The sequence below is a fragment of the Pteronotus mesoamericanus genome, unplaced genomic scaffold (genome assembly GCF_021234165.1).
Source record: "Pteronotus mesoamericanus isolate MK-2021 breed Mesoamerican mustached bat unplaced genomic scaffold, CSHL_Meso_final contig_105, whole genome shotgun sequence".
In the NCBI taxonomy this organism is placed as follows: Eukaryota; Metazoa; Chordata; class Mammalia; order Chiroptera; family Mormoopidae; genus Pteronotus; species Pteronotus mesoamericanus.
This window is the reverse complement of record NW_026555006.1, coordinates 2929726-2946714: the sequence shown is the minus strand read 5'-3', so window position 1 is coordinate 2946714 and position 16989 is coordinate 2929726. Positions and strand designations below refer to the sequence as shown.

At 34.6% G+C, this 16989-nt stretch overlaps 1 protein-coding gene across 1 annotated transcript in view; it reads left to right on the top strand.

Annotated features, from left to right (window-relative positions):
• FAF1 (Fas associated factor 1) overlaps window positions 1-16989 on the top strand; it is a 394387-nt gene that overhangs the window by 131610 nt on the left and 245788 nt on the right. Inside the window, exons 5-6 of the mRNA XM_054572862.1 lie at window positions 204-295; window positions 5984-6075. Of these exons, the coding sequence (XP_054428837.1) occupies window positions 204-295; window positions 5984-6075 (184 nt within the window). The remainder of the gene's footprint in view (window positions 1-203; window positions 296-5983; window positions 6076-16989) is intronic.

Genomic DNA, 16989 nt, shown 5'->3' with positions numbered 1-16989 from the left:
TAATGTTGAAGCCTGAATTCTTCGAAGGGCAATATGTTTGATCAAAATTTGAAGTTTGGATTATTGCAATTTTTGTTATTCACTCATCAGACAGGTCATTGACTTGTGTACCATATGTCTAATATGAATGCTAGCCCTAGATATGAACAAATGTTGATTGCATTATTTTGTTAGTAATATTCAGTCTCTTCTTATTTATACAGGAGAAATTAAACAGATTCTAGAAAATGAACTCCAAATACCTGTGTCTAAAATGCTGTTGAAAGGCTGGAAGACTGGAGATGTGGAAGACAGTGTAAGTTTCTGTACTTTTCTATTTTTTATTTTTCAATTACAGTTCACATTTAGTGTTATTCTGTAATAGTTTCAGGTATACGGCATTATTGTTATCATATACTTTACAGAGTGATTCTCTGATATTTGAAGTACCCACCCATCCCCATACAGTATGAGTTTCTTAAATTGCCTAGAAATAAAATTAAGTTATGCAGTTGACTAAATGATGTATAAAAATTGGTTTTTATTAATGTTGTTACATATGACAGGAGTAGATTTGGTAATAATAAGAAATCAACAAACAATTTTTTTCAAGGTAACACATTTTTATGATAAACCAACAGTTTTAAAGGAGTTCAGGATATAAATGAAAACACTGTATAGCATGTTTTTTCTATTTCTATTTTACAGGAGTTTGACACTTTCTTTAAAGCTTTTACCTTTTTCTCAAACCTCATAGGGTGCCAGTAAGTGCTCTGAAATAATAATTTAATGAACAATTATTTACTGGCCTGAAAGATGTCATACTTAATGTGTACATGTATGCCAAGTATTGATTGAAGACCAAAGATAATAGGAAAAATTTTAATTTTGGTAATTTTAAGTGGTAGGAATATTTGTTTATTTGGATGGTGGCAGGGGCATGGATTGAATGATATTTTAAGAATTTTAAAAAATACTGTACTCTTAAGGTAGTAGTTGCTATTCTCAGGGATCCAGTAGCAGCCTTAAGTACAAAATATTTCATACCCTTTTTCTTTTCCTGATAGAGAGTGGGGAGGAAGTGAAAGAATGAGCTACCTCTGAAGTTTTAGATGTTTAAGGTGAAAATAATTATCCATTTTTTCATACAGGTTACTAAGTTAATGTTTCAGTGTCCAGGCACAGACTTAGACTCTTCAACTTTTAGTTCATTTTTTTTCTTTGTCAATGGCTTCTTGTGACATTGTGCTTATAAATACTTATATGTGAGTTCACTTGATATATGGAGATGTTGAGTACATCAAGACATTTACAGGAATTTTGGGTTGGCAAAATAAATTTACGTACTAAGTTAGTGCTGTGCTATATTAGGGGTCAGCAAACTTTTTCTGTGCGGTACCATAAGATATTTTGACAGAGACCACATTCATATAACTTTTATTACAATATATTTTTATAATTGTTCTATTTTATTATTAGTTATGCTTAATTTCTTACTGTGCCTAATTTATAAATTAAACCTTATCATAGGTATGTATGTATAGGATATAACATAGTACATTTAGGGTTCTGCCTTTTTGACATCCACTGGAGGTCTTTAAACTTATCACCCATGGAAAAGGGGGAATACTGTATATTTTCATTTTCCTTATTTCCACTTTTGCATCTTTATTATTACTTCCTCTCTAAAAACTTTCAACTTTGAATTTCATGACAAGAAATTATATCACCAGCCCTGGATGATGTGGCTCAGTCTGTTGGAGCATAGTCCCTTAACCAAAGGGTTGCGGGTTTGATTCCTGGTCAGGGCACATACCTAGGTTGCGGGTTCAGTCCCTGGGCTCATGTGATTCCTGGTGTGGGCGCACATGGAAGGCAGCCAATTGATTCTTCTCTGTTGCATTGGGGTTTCTCTTTTTCCCTTCCTCTTTCTCTAAAAAGCAATGAAAAAAATGTCCTTGGGTGAGTATTAAAAAAAGATTGTATCAGCTAGTCCTCACCAGGTGGCTCAGTTGGTTGGAATGTTGTCCTGTGCACCAAAAGATTGCAGGTTTCTGGTTTATAATTGCTCTCCATCTTAATTCTTAGAAATTTTAATCTTTGTAAGTGATTCTTCCAACACCTTGGTCTCTTAGTTCCTTGAACTTTTTTTTTTACCCTACATTAGCCATATCTTCCCACAGTCTTAATCATTTATTTATAACAATTCTCAGATTTTAATTTCAAGTTTCCATTTTCATCTCAGCATCTCTCATTTTTCTAGCTCACTTCCTTTGGTATTCTGACTCGAACAATCTTTCAACCCCATTTATACTTACAATCCATTTTTTGTACTATCTTTTCATGATCACTACCTCTTTCATGCCCCCTTTTCCTTCCTTATAATGGGTTCATTTCCACAGTCAGTCTTATAATCACTTTCTTGTGTATAGCCTCAACTCTTGCTTGATAAAAATCCCTACCTTGGATAAATCCAACTTTTTCTCTTCTGTGCCTCATAAATAAGTGTGACTGTAGACAAACAAAATCATGCTGATTGATGTATCTTTAAATTTATGACCATGATCTTCAGAAGGCCCCTTAATGTTGCAAAGCAGTCATAGTATGTGATTTATCCTGGTTCATCCACACTTTCCTAAATGGCACTTTTATACTTAACCACTCCCCAGACCTTTAAAACACCTGTCCTTTATTCTCACTCTCAGCTGATACTTCACTTTCTGTTGTTTCATGGACAAAATAAAGGCAATTACAAGAGAATTTCCATAAGGCCTCTGTTTACTTACTCACATCTTACACATGTGCTATCCTTTTTCTCCTGTTACTCTAGATCAGTGATTTTTCAACCTTTTTCATCTCATGGTCCACATAAATTAATTACTAAAATTCTGCAGTACACCACAAAAATATAATTTTTGCTGATCTGACAAAATATAGGTATAATTGTGATTGATTTACAAATAATAATAAAAACAGCAATAGTAATTATCTACCATTTTTGCTCCAAAATGACTTTAAAAAAAATCAGGTGTCTATACTTGTATGGTAGGATTTCTGGTACCAAGAATTAACCAATCAGACACAACCTTATTTATGTGATGTGACCAGTAAGATGCAAGGTTCAAGACAGGGCATCATATCAGACAGCTATTGTTGTGTTGGCTGTTGTCATTTTTTTTTTTTATTTGACAGTTTCAGAGAAAAGAGATCAGTGCCCATGACTAACTAGTCAGATATTGCATGTTTTAAAAATTCTTGCAGCACGCTGGTTGAAAATCGCCACTCTAGGTGGCCTGTTCAGTCTCCTAAGACCAAACCTCCATGTTTGCTTTGGATAACATTATGTATCCCCTCTGGCCTTTTCAAGGATTGCTCTCTTCTCTGTCTTTACTGTATCATCAGTATTTTCCTCTAGTAGGACATTACCATGAATATTCAAACATGATGTTGTTTCTTCCAATTTTCTCTTCATCCTATCTCCGTTTTTAGAAATCACCTCATTTTTCTAGACCCCTTGATAACAAAACTTTCCCCAGAGACTTGTCTATGTTCGTTGTTTCTAATTCCTTTCCTCCCCAAACCTGTTCCTTGAATTCCAGGTTGATATATTCAGCTGCTTGCTTATCTTTTCCACTTGAATGTCTAATACATGTTTCAAACACCCATGTCTAAAATGGAGAAGTCTTTCTTTATCTGCATTCTTCCCCATTTCAGTTGAGAACAACTTCTTCCTTCCAGTTATTCATTCTATTTTTATTTCTTTATTGATTCCTTTCTGTCATAACACATATCCAGTTTGTCAGGAAATCCTTTTGGTCCTGTCTTCAAAATATATCCAGAATTCATCTATTTTGTATCATTTCTACTGTATTACACTGGTATAAGCCATCATCAGCCTTATCTTTGTATATTTAATTAGCCGCCTCTGTGCTTCTGCCCTGCTGTCAGCACCTTTCCCATTCATTTTCAACACAGCTCACAAAGTGATCCTTTTTACACATGATTCAGTCATATCACTCCAGTAGTTTCCCATCTTATTCAGAGTAAAAGTCAAAGCCCTTACATTAGCCTGAATGGCTCAACACATTTCCTGCCCCTACAGTTACTGTTAACCTCTCTGACCTGTCGCCTACCAGTGCTCATTCGACTTCAGTTACATTAGTCTCCTTGTTCTTTTTTTGTTTTTTTTAATCTTCACCTGAGTATGTGTTTATTGATTTTGAGGGGGGGGGGAGAGAGAGAGAGAGAGAAACATGGATTGGTTGCCTCCTGTATGTACCCCAACAGGGGATCAAACTCACAACCTAGGTATGTGCCCTGACTTGGAATTGAACCTGAAACCTTTGGTGTATGGGACAACACTCCAATCAGCTGAGCCACCTGGACAGAGCCCCTTGTTCCTTATTAGACATTTTGCCCAGATGTTGCCTGAAATGTTTTTTTCCTATATATTCTCATGGTTTCCTCAACACCTTAAAGTCTTTGCTCAAATGAGAACCACCCTAATCACTCAGTTTAAAATTACATAACTCCCCATCCTCATTTTCTTCACCTCTCCTTCCCTACTTTGTGTTTAATAGAAAAATATGATCACCTTCTAATATTCAATTATGTAGGTTACTTGTTTTATTTATTCCTACTAAAGTGTAAGCTCCATAAGATCAGGGATTTTAGACTGTTCTGTCCACTTCTATATTCTTAGTGTTTAGAATAGTTCTGGTGTTTTATTTATTCCTACTAACGTGTAAGCTCCATAAGATCAGGGGTTTTAGACTGTTCCGTCCACTTCTATATTCTTAGTGTTTAGAATAGTTCTTAGTGTTGAATAGATATGTATGTCCTGGATTATGATGTAAATATGTACAATGTGTTTCTTTGTGCGTACTGCTATCAAAAAATGTTTGAGGTACATTAGCAAGTATTTACCATCAAGTTGGGAGTTCGAAAGATATGTAGGAGTTGTTTTTTCTTCTAAAGATTTTATTTACTTATTTTTATTTTTTTAAAGATTATGTATTTATTTATTTTTAGACAGAGGGGAAGGGAGGGAGGGAAACATCAATGTGCGGTTGCCTCTCACACGCCCCCTCCCACTCGGGACCCAGCCAGCAGCCCAGGCATGTGCACCTACTGGGAATAGAACTGGTGACTCTGGTTTTCAGGCCGGTGCTCAATCCACTGAAGCACATCAGGCAGGGCGATTTACTTACTTTTAGAGAGAGAGGAAGGGAGGGAGAAAAAGAAGGAGAGAAACTTCAGTGTAAGATAAAAACATCTCTTGGTTGCCTCTTTTATGCCCCCCTAGCCAGGAACCAAACCCACAGCCCAGCCATGTGCCCTGACTGGAATCGAACCAGTGACTTTTCACCTTGCAGGACAGTGCCAAACCGAGCCACACCAGTCAGGGCAGTATGTAGGAGTTTTATGACAAAGAAATCTAGTGAAATTTTTTATGGTCATATCTAACCCAAGAGTAATTTATTTACTTCAGAAAGAGCACTTTAATTAAAAAAATTCTCCAAGTTAAGAGTTAAGTGACCAAGTTAAGAGTTAACTAAGTAACACTTAATAGAGACCTCATCCAAGTCACTTTACTTCTTAGGCTGCAGCTCCTCATCGATAAAGTTGAGGTTCTCTCTGTGATCTTTTCCAGGTCTGATGATCTTTGAAAACCTACATTCCTCATTTTTGCTGGAATGAAATGTTTATTAGTTGCAGGGATATACTTCTTCAGCGAAGATATTAATATCTTAACTGTGTTCTTATTTATATCTCTTCATGAGCTAAAGAATTTGTATTTTATGTTAACATTCATATTTATGCTAATTTAATATATATATGGGAGAAACAAGGTTATTTGGATTTAGTAGTTCTTCTGCATTACTCTATTTAGGAAATTGTGAAAAAATGAAAAGTCATCTATAATATTGACAATTTTTCAAGAACTATAGGAAAAAATTAACAATGCACAGTCAATGTTTGCTTTTTGTTTTTTCTTTCTCAGACGGTCTTAAAATCGCTACATTTGCCAAAAAACAACAGTCTTTATGTTCTTACACCAGACTTGCCACCACCTTCATCATCTGGTCATACTGGGTAAGGTGTTTACTTTTTCTGTGAATCTGGAATGAAAAGTTTGATTGTTAATAACTTTGCTTTAAGCTGTATATAAATATCAGAATCAAAGTCAAATCAAAATCTTGAAGCTTTAACTTGCTGATGGCAATTAACTATATAAATTTTCAAATTATATAGTTTGGCTAGTTTATTTGTTTTATTTTAGTGGTGGTACCTTTTATCCAAAGAAAATTCTTTAGCAAAACTCCATTATGTAAAAAAATAGTCAAAAATATAATTTCTCTGATTGAAGGGGAAGAGCTAGATTTGGAGGGAGGAGAATGAGTAAGTGGAATTCCAGCCTATCCCATGGCTAAAGAAGGCATACCTTTGAGGAAAACTCATTGGCATTTGCAGAATACAGCTTGAAAAACACAAATAATTTTTTTATATTGCTAATATTATTTCTTTCCAAAATGTGCTGTTAAAAAAAAAAAGTCCTAGAAAACAACTGAGACTACTAGGTGATTGGTTATTTACTTATTTACCAAAAACTGTGTGAAAAGATCAGATACAGAGTTAATTTTTTGAAATTCTCATAGCCACAGACCCTTTCCCTTTGGCAACCATCAGCTGTTCTCTACAACTATGGGTCTGTTTCTGTTTTGTTTATTCATTTCTTTCTTTTTTGTGGATTTCCACATATAAGCAAAAATCATACAGTTTTTGTCTTTCTTGATATGACTTATCTTACTTAGCATAATACTCTCTAGGTCCATCCATGTCATTGCTAATGGCAAGATTTCATTATTTTTTTTATTGCTGAAATACACACACACACGCAGGCGCATGTGTGTGTATTTGTCTGTGTCACATCTTCTTTGTCCATTTCATCTGTTGATGGATACCTAGGTAGCTTCTAGTTGCAACTAGTACTAGTAACGCTGAAATGAATAGAGGTTCATATATCTTTTCAAATTAGTATTTTTGTTTTCTTCAAATAATGACTTCAAAGTGGAATTGCTGGATCATATAGGAACTATATTTTCAATTTTTTAAAACTAAATTTTAAACATGAATCTCTATACTATTTTCTATACTGCACTAATTTACAATCCCACCCACTGTGTACAGAGCTTCCCTTTTTTCCACATCCTTGCCAGAACTTGTTATTTGTTGACTTATTGATGATAGCCATTTGACCAGTATGAGATTCTCAGTGTGGTTTTAATTTGCATTTTTCTGCTAATTAGTGCTGTTGAGCATCTTTTCATATGTCTGTTAACTGTCTATATGCCCTCTTTGGAGAAATGTCTATTCAGGTCCTCTGCCCATTTTTTAAATTAGATTTTTTTTATTTGGTGGTAAGTTGTATGAGTTCCCTATATATTTTGGATAATAACCTTTTATAAGATACATGATTTGCTTGGCTCTTCAGTTTGTTGGTGTTTTCCTTTGTTGTGTGAAACCTTTTTAGTTTGATGTAGTTCTATTTGTTTATTTTTTATTTTGTTTTGGTTGGGTTTTTTTTTTCCCGAGGAGACCTGTCCGAATATTAGATCTTAGATATTGCTAAGAAGGATGTAAAAGAGATTACTGTCTATGTTTTTTTCTAGGAGTTTTATGATTTCAGGTCTTACATTTAAGTTTTTAATCCATTTTGAGTGGTTTTTTTTTTTTTTTTTTGGTGTAGGAAAGTGGTCCATCTTTTTTTTTTTTTTCAATGTGTCTGTTCAGGTTTCCCACCACCACTTATTGAAGAGACTTTCTTTACCCCATTATATCCTTGCCACCTTTGTTGTAGACAGTTTGATCATGTAAGCAAGGATTTATTTCTGGTCTCTTTATTCTGCTCCATTGGTCTATTTATCTGTTTTTATGCCTGTACTATACTGTTTTAATTATTGTACCTTTATAATATAGTTTTATACCAGGGAGTGTAATACCTCCCACTTTGTTCTTTCTTAAAATTTGTTTGGCTATTTGGGGAGTATTATGGTTCCATATAAATTCTAGGATTAATTCTAATTCTGAGAAGAATGCCATTGGTATTTTAACAGGGATTGCATTGAATCTGTGCATTTCTTTAGACAATAAGGACATTTTAACAATATTAATCCTTCCAATCTGTGAGCAAGATATATTCTTTTATTTACTTGTATTTTCTTCAATGTCTTATAGTTTTCAGAATACAGCTCTTTTACCTCTTTGGTGAAATTTATTCCTTGGTATTGTATGCTTTTGATGTAGTTATAAGTGGGATAGTTTTCTTAATTTTTTCTTCTTATTGTTCATTATTGCTTTATAGAAATGAAATAGATTTCTGCAGCCTGAATTCTTATTGAATTAATTTATTAGTTCTCATAGTTTTTTTGGTGGAGTCTTTAGGGTTTTATATATATAGTATTCTGTCATCTACAAATAGTGAGAGTTTTACATCTTTTCCAATTTGTATGCCTTATTTTCCCTCTTTTTTTAATCTCTTTTTGTGGCTAGGACTTTGAATATTATGTTGAAGAGAAGTGGTGGTAGTGGGCAATCTTGTCTTGTTCCTGATCATTAGAGGACAAGCTTTCAGCTTTTTCACTATTGAATATAATATTAGCTGTGAGTGTTGCCATATAATGCCTTTATTATGTTGAGATATGTTCCTTAAAAACCCACATTGTCAAGCATTTTTATCATAAAAGGATGTTGAATTTTGTCAAATGCCTTTTCTTCATCAATTGAGATGATCATATGGTTTTTATCCTTTTTTTGTTAATGTGATGCATCCCATTGATTGATTTACAGATGTTGAACCATCCTTGCATCCTTTGGATGAATCCCACTTGGTCATCGCATATAATTCTTTTAATGTATTGTTGAAGCAAGTTTGATAGTATTTTGCTGAGAATTTTTGTGTCTCTGTTCATCAAGGATATTGACCTGTAATTTTCTTTGATAATAAAATTTTTATTAAGATTTTATCTCTATTTGGAATAGAGGATCTCATTCTTTTTCACAATGGAATTCAATTCATTTATAGAATGAGCAAATTATTTTAATGTTTAATTGTATATTTTGTTATTGCTAGGTGGAGCAAACTGATCTAAAGTGGATGATTATGCTAGTGTTAGAGTCATAATTTTTGTGAGTATACTCTCATTCCAGAATTATGTTTAAGTTGTTTTAGGTTTTTAAAATTTTTATACACATTTTCTTCTTAAATACAACTTGGTGATTTTTGGTGTGGTAGAGAGATCTGTATCTCTAAACTTGAGTATTGTCAAACTTTTACCCACCACCTACCAAATATCTTTATTATTCATGTAGTGGAAGTAAAACATTCCTGTTTTTCTCTACTACACTACTCACAGAACACTTCTGGCCACAAAATACGTGTTTTTGTTTTCTTTTTTCACACACTCAGCAATTCCTCAACACCCTCTGGATGTTCTACAGTTTAACTAAATTCTGATACCATCTACCTGAATACAGCATCAGATCCAATAGGTTCAGGGTGCAGACATACAAGGCTCCCCCACACATGAGCCAACAATTACAAGACTAGGTTGTCACCTGTGTTTCTGACCAGTTGGCTATAATTGTAGGTTCACATAACATCCTTTTTGGGTTTGATAATTTGCTAGAACAGTTTGCCAAACTCAGAAATGTTCTCTACTTACTGTTACTGGTTTATTAAAAAGCATATTTTAAACGATACAAATGAACAGCCAGATGAAGAGTACATAAGACAAGATACAGAAGGATATGGAGCACAGGTGTTTCTGTCCCTGTAAAATTTATGGTGTGCCACCCTCCTAGCACATGGATGAATTCCTTTTCCCCAACCTGCAAGCTCTCCAAAATCCTTCAGCTAGGGTTTTTTATGGAGGCTTCATTACATAGGCATGATTGACTTAACTCATTGGCTACTAGTGATTAACTCAACTTCTCCCCTCTCTTTTCCCTACTTAACTTTTCCTTTCTCTCCCCACAGGTAGGGAGGAGAGGGATGTGGATAGCATCTAATCACAAAATTGGTTCTTCTGTTAATCAACTCCCATCCCGAGGAGTTTTCTAAAAGTCACCTTATTAACAAACTCAGGTGTGGATGAAAGGGGCTTGTTGTGAATAACAAAAAACTCCTTGCTCTCACCTTTATCACTCTTATCGCTTAGATAATTCCAAGGGTTTTAGGAGCTCTGTGTGGGGAAGAAGACCAAATAGAAGTTATGGAACTGAAAAAGCTGAATCTAATATAATTGTATTTGATAGTCTGTTAATAGTTTGTTTTGCCCTGGCTGGTGTGGCTCAGTGGATTGAGTGTCAGCCTGCAAACCAAAGGGCCTCCAGTTCGATTCCTAGTCAGGGCGCATGCTTGGGTTGCGGGCCACGTCCCCAATAGCAGGCATTTGAGAGGGAACCGCATATTGATGCTTCCCTCCCTCTCTTCCTCCCTTTCCCTCTGTCTAAAAATAAATAAAGTCTTTCAAAAAAAGGAGTTTGTTTTAGGTTAAGAATTTAAAGATTTCTTGGGTTGCTCCTTACCCTTTATGTTCAGATCATATATTAGTGGGAAGTTGAATTTGCATTCTATCACAAACAGCCAAACAGTATTTGTAGTCCTGCTGTTTATAGTAATGTTTGTAGAAACACCAGATGAGATTAAACAAAGGGTTGTAGATATGGTTCTTTATCTAGTGAGGTAGAACTTTATTTTGTAGGTTAGTTAACAGAGTGTAATCACTATCATCCAATATGTAATCCACATAATTATAAGCAGATAGGAGCTATTATTGGTTATAATCTATTATTTTCCAGTAGCATAATTAAATGGATTTATCAAAAAGTCTTCCTGGACTAATGGAAATGTTCTTCATTGCTATGTGGCTGACCTTAGTTTGATTGCCAATTGCTCAGTCTCTAGGCAAGCAGGAGTGTACAATACTTCTGAAATGCAGTGTTTATTGGAAAATGAGTCTTCATATGACATAGTCTTAGTCATAGTCATAGTCTTAGTCTTCATAGTCATAGTCATAGTCTTCATATGACTAAAGTAGTCTTTTCTAGTTGGCTTTATAGGTTTTTGCCAAGTTATAATGATGCTGTTTTCCTGTATTGGAATAATAAAGAAGAAAAATTGAAAGCAGAACAAAAGACAGAAAGCACAATGGGTGGTAGGATGGGGCATGTAGAATATCTTGATAATGAAAAAGTTATATTAATAAATATTTTATTGAAGTATAATTAAAAAGCCAAGGTGTATTTATTTTAGTGTGTTTATATGTCTTTCTTTAAAACTAGATTATTTTTCTCTTTTGTGTGTGATTTCATAGGAAACAATTTAAAAAATTATGCAGAACTTTAAGGGCGAATGGTAATGGTTACTTTTAACTTGTGATTTTCATTTTGTGTTTGACCAAATAAAAATAATTTTTTGACATCTTAACTATATAGTGGAGTTTGAACAATTTCCTATTGAGTTTTATATACATAGCTAATCATATTATCGAATATATGGTAGACAGATAAAATTGTTGTGTACTAAACTTTACAATGACTTAATTTGTTTTTGCAGAATTTTGTTATATTTGGTAAATTCATAGAAATCAAATTTGTAACTTACAACCTAATTTGTAATCTAAAAATAAGAAAAAAAGATAATTCTGAATTTTAAAAATGTACTTATTTATAGAGAGGGGAAGGGAGGAAAGAGAGGAAGAGAAACATTAATGAGTGATTGCGTCTCGCACACCCCCCCTACTGGGGACCTGTTCTACAACCCAGGCATGTGCCCTAGACTGGGAATTGAACCAGTGACCCTTTGGTTTACAGGCCAGTACTCACTCCACTGAACCACACCAGCCAGGGCTAATTCTGATTTTTTAGTGTTATATTTGAGAATTGGCAAGTGCGTGGAAGAACTCTGAAATTGGTAGAGGAAAATAGGAAAGTTTATGTACATATCCCATCCCACTTTCATATCAGATTTGGGATTTTTTTTTAAATGGTATATTTCATTTAGGTATTTGGTTTAATGTTGAATTGGTTTTATTGTTTTATTTCTCTTAGATGAGTCAGTGGATGTTGGGACATGGAGGAGGGTTGTATAATACACTGCCTGTTAATTGTGATGCGGAACCATGACAAAGTTCTGCGGCTGTTTTCCACCATTCCAATTCCAGTGCAATGGCAAACATTAGGCTCTTTCTTTATAAAATAGTTTTTCTAAACAGACTAGACAGCATTGGTATTATAGTGTCACTCTTAAAATTAATTATAACCAAATCTGGAAAGTAATAACATTATAACCTATTTCTTCAGATAAAATACATCAAAATATAATGAGAAGAATTTTGGATTGCAGTCCCAGCTTAGCTAGGGGCTTATTTTTTTTCTTTATAATATGGGAAGCATTGTTTTTAGTTGTCAGGGTGGTTGTAAAAATTGAGAAGGCAGGAGTGGTACATTATATGCAAAAGCACAAATTACAAAGAATGATAATTAAAATGATTCACTTATGCTAATAAACACCAATAATAATCCTTTTCATTCAACTCCTTTTTTTTTTTAATCCTCACCCAAGGATATATTTTGATTTTTTTTTTTTTAAGACAGCGAGGCTGGGGAAGGAGAGGAAGAGTAGTGGGGGGAGAGGGAGAGAGAGAAACATCAATTGGTTGCCTCTTGTAGTCCCCCTGACCAGGGATTGAACCTGCAACCTAGGCATATGCCATAATTTCGAATCAATCCCACAACCTTTTGGTATACGGGATGATGCTTCAACCAACTGAACTATACTTGCCAGGGCTTTATTCAACTCTTACTTGATTTTTATAACAACCCTGCCAGGATGCAGGTCTATTTTGATACCTCTATTTTACAGATGAGGAAATTTGAAGTTTTTAGAAGAGATTATTCAAAGTTAGCAGTAAATACTTCTGACTGAAGTCTCCATCTGACTTAACATCTACTTAAGCTTTCAAATTCTTAACGGAAATATTAATATACAGAGCTTTATTCCAAAGATGCCTACTTCTTTTGGATGTTGATATTTACAATGAGATTTTTTAATCTTGTAATTTTTCATTATATACTCTTCGAAAGTCATTAATATTTTAATTCTTAAGAATAGTCGTGAAATTTTAGTATGTTAATTCACTTTTAATTACAATACTTTATTAATCATTTAGTAAAATGTATATATAAAATAACATGCTCTTAAAACTGTTCACTGACAAACCATTTTATTCTCAAGGTTTGGTGAGAACTACAGACAGATACAGAGAACTCTATCTTAAGCCATAGGCTATAAACTTTTCTTAAACAATTTAACTGCCACTAGGGGGTGCCTGGTAATTGAGTCTTATTTTGAATTTGCAGTTACTTTCTGGAAAAAAAGCCAATAGCTGCAAGATTTTGATATGAACGCCCTATAACTGGATTATGCTTAGAATTATTTTAAAGTAAATTATGTTTTTCAGGAAACAGAATTTCAAGATTTCTGAGAATTTAAGAGCAAATTCTTAAATCATAATCTTTATAACAGTTGAAAAGCATTTAAAATCTTTTTAATAAATCAAATTTCACTAATTGAAAGGTGAAGCAGTATCTCTGGCAAAACTTCAAATTATACTACAAATCATAGTAAAATTAGAAAGGGGAAAAAAAGCTTTATTATGCATGTCTCATATAATTATAGGAATGATTCAGTCCATCACAGATTTATTGATTACCTACTAGATAAAAACAAGCTCTGTCCTCAAGGGGCTTGTAAACTATTCATCAAAAGCATTAACCTTTAATTTTTTTTTTAATTTTTGTTTACTTATTTTTTAGAGAGAGGGGAAGGGAGGGAGGAAGAGAGGGAGAGAAAGATGTGAGAGAGAAACACTGACCCTCTAGTATGCACCCTGACCAGGGACTAACTGACGACCCAGGCACGTGCCCTGACTGGGAATTGAACCAGTGACCTTTCACTTTGCAGGGCGATGCCCAGCCAAGCCACACTGGTCAGGACTAAGCTTTTTCTGAACTCATCTCTTCACAGAAATTTTCTTTAGATACCACTCATTCTTGGTGTCCTATCTACTACTCAGGTTTATTCCTTAGTAAGATCCTCTTTTCTTCATCAGCTCTAAGAGTTGGTGTTCCTGACAGTTCTGTTTTTAGCAATTGCAGTTACTGTATCTTCTCCCTGACATCTAGTCTCAACCCTTCACTTTACAAATATGTAAAGATGACTCATGAATCTCAATTTATAAACCCATACATATGTCTTAGTTACCAATGGCACTTCTCTCTGGTATGTGTTCCATATGTACTTTAAAGTCATACCTATTATAACTGAGACAGTCCTGAGAAATCTGTACTACTACCTGTATGTTTTTTCTCAAATGTACAATGATGCACAGTGCTGCCTTGTATTCCAAGTAGGATGATGATTATTTAAAAGTCCATTGAATTTGGCATGTAAGTAATTAATAACTTTGTTAAGATCATTTTTGGAGGATGAGAACAAGATTGTAATAAATTTTAAGGAAATGAGCAATTAAGAGTTACTTTCATTTCAGAAAACTTGACTGAAGGGAAGGAGTTGAGGGTGGAATAAGGTCAAGAATTATTAGAAGTATGAGGAAAAAGAGACAGCAAGAAGGAAAAAATTTAAAAAGTAAAACCAGAAAGGGCTGATGGCCAGAAAGGATATGGAAATGTCCTAGCTCAAACTACTATAACAAAGTACCATAGACTGGGTGGCTTAAATTCAGACATTTATTTCTGACACTCTTGAGACTGGGAAGTCCAACATCAAGGTTCCAGCAAGGTTTAGTTTTTGGTAAGAGCTCCCTTCCTGGCTCACTCTCCGTTGTATACTCACATGGCAGAGAGAGAGCTCTGGTCTTTCTTCTTATTATAAGGACACCAGTGCTGTTGTGTTAGGGTCTCACCCTTATGTCCTTATTTCACCTTAATTTCATCCTAAAAACTCTCCAAATGCAACCATTTTGGGAATTAGGACTTCCATTTAAGACTTCTAGCCAGTAGGCAGTTCAGTTCACAGCAGGGAGGCAGGGTGGAGTCCAGGATTAAGTGTTGGAATAAAGTTAGCTAGCAGATTTAGAGACAGTAGGGAAGGTTAGGATAATAGAAGACTGGAGCAAATGGAGAACATTTCTGGGTTCCGGATTTCGAGCTGCTATAGTTATAAGTATAGGGCAACAGTGATAAAACAATTACCATTTATAAAGACAGACTTTTTGCCAAGCCCTGTATATATATTACGTGATTAAATCCTCATGGTCATAAAGAGATACCAGCCACATTTTGCAGACGGGGAAACTTACTTAGGGGTCGTGATGAGCTGATGAAAGAGAAGGTGGTTATTGGGAGTTTGTTTAGGTTCTTGTTTGAGAAAGGCTTCAGATACTTTAGTCTGCACATTACATTCTCAAATAATGTCTTTTTGTTCAATGTTTTGTTATAAAGTTGTTGAGATGCTGTAGGAACATGATATAACTCATGTTTATATCAATTAGCCTAGGGTAAAATTGATTTTGTTCTATGTTGTTTTATTTGAATTTGTAGAGCCTGTCAACAAAGTTAATCGAGGACTTATCATATTAGAAAAACATAAACCTAGGTATAAATGTTATGACCTTTAAGTGTTGTACTATATCCTGTAAAGGACTTACCTAATCTTGTCCTTGAATTTTTCTTTTCTTTTATTTTTTGTCACTCTCCCTCTGGCTCATAGCTTACCAGCCACACTGGCCTCCTTGCTCTTCTTTAAACATTCTAAGCATACTTCCACTTCAGGGAATTTGTACTTTGTGCTTTCCCTGCCTAGAATGATCTCTTCCACCAGTTATTAACTTGGCTCATTCCTTCACTTTTTCAGGTCTCTGCTCAAATGTCACATCCTCAGACAGGCTTTTCTTGATCCCCTGTCTAACCAGTCCTTCTGTCACACCCTCTCCCTTTAACTTGCTTTATCACTGTAATACATTTAATGTATATTCATATTAGTATTTGTTGTCTGTCTCCTTCATTACATTGTAAAGCTACAAGAAGTCAGGGACTTCTATGTACTTCTTGTGTTTTTTATGTATGTCGTATCCTTAGCAGCTAAAAGAGTACCCAAAACATATTAGGTATTTAGAAGTATTTGTGGCATTAGTACTGTTAAATGACATATTCTTAAGGATATTTACTTCCTATGAGAGACCAAAGCTAAGGAGTCAAGTTCTAATGGTGGGATATCAAGAATAATGCAGAACAAGGATTAGGTATTTGGGGGCCAGAAGATCCTACAAGTGTTTCATAAATGTAGTGAACTAGACAGTCTTCACTCCTTGTCATGAGCTTAGCCTTTATTTTTGTCCAGTGTCCCTTATCATTTTTCCCTTTATATTATGGAGTAGTGGAAGGAGGCATGACTTTGTGGTCACACACTGTTCTGTCCTTCATCTGCTCTACACTGGTTTTGTGGTCTCAGGCAACTCCTTTCCTTTGAATCTTAGCTTTCCTAGTATTATTTCATGTATGGCTCTCCTCTTTAGAACTAGATTCTGAGCTGAGAAGAGCAAGAGTATTGTTAATGAGCCTATCCCTCAGCTTGTGAAAGGGTCATCTATGAAAGAGGCCCTTAATAAAGAAAATTTGTTGTAATAAATATGGAAAGTTCATGACTAATTGAAGTATGTGATTTTTGGTTTGTGCGTCTGTAGTCTCTTCATTGGCTGTTTTGCTAATTTTCAAACTCATCATAAAATGATTTTCAGATAAGTGCTGAGAGTCCATTTATCATGTTATTATAAATTATCCCAATTATTCACTGATAATTTTTCAAAGGAAAGGAGTTGCCTGAGACCACAAAACCAGTGTAGAGCAGATGAAGGACAGAACAGCGTGTGACCATAAAGTCATGCCTCCTTCCACTACTCCATAATATAAAGGGAAAAATGATAA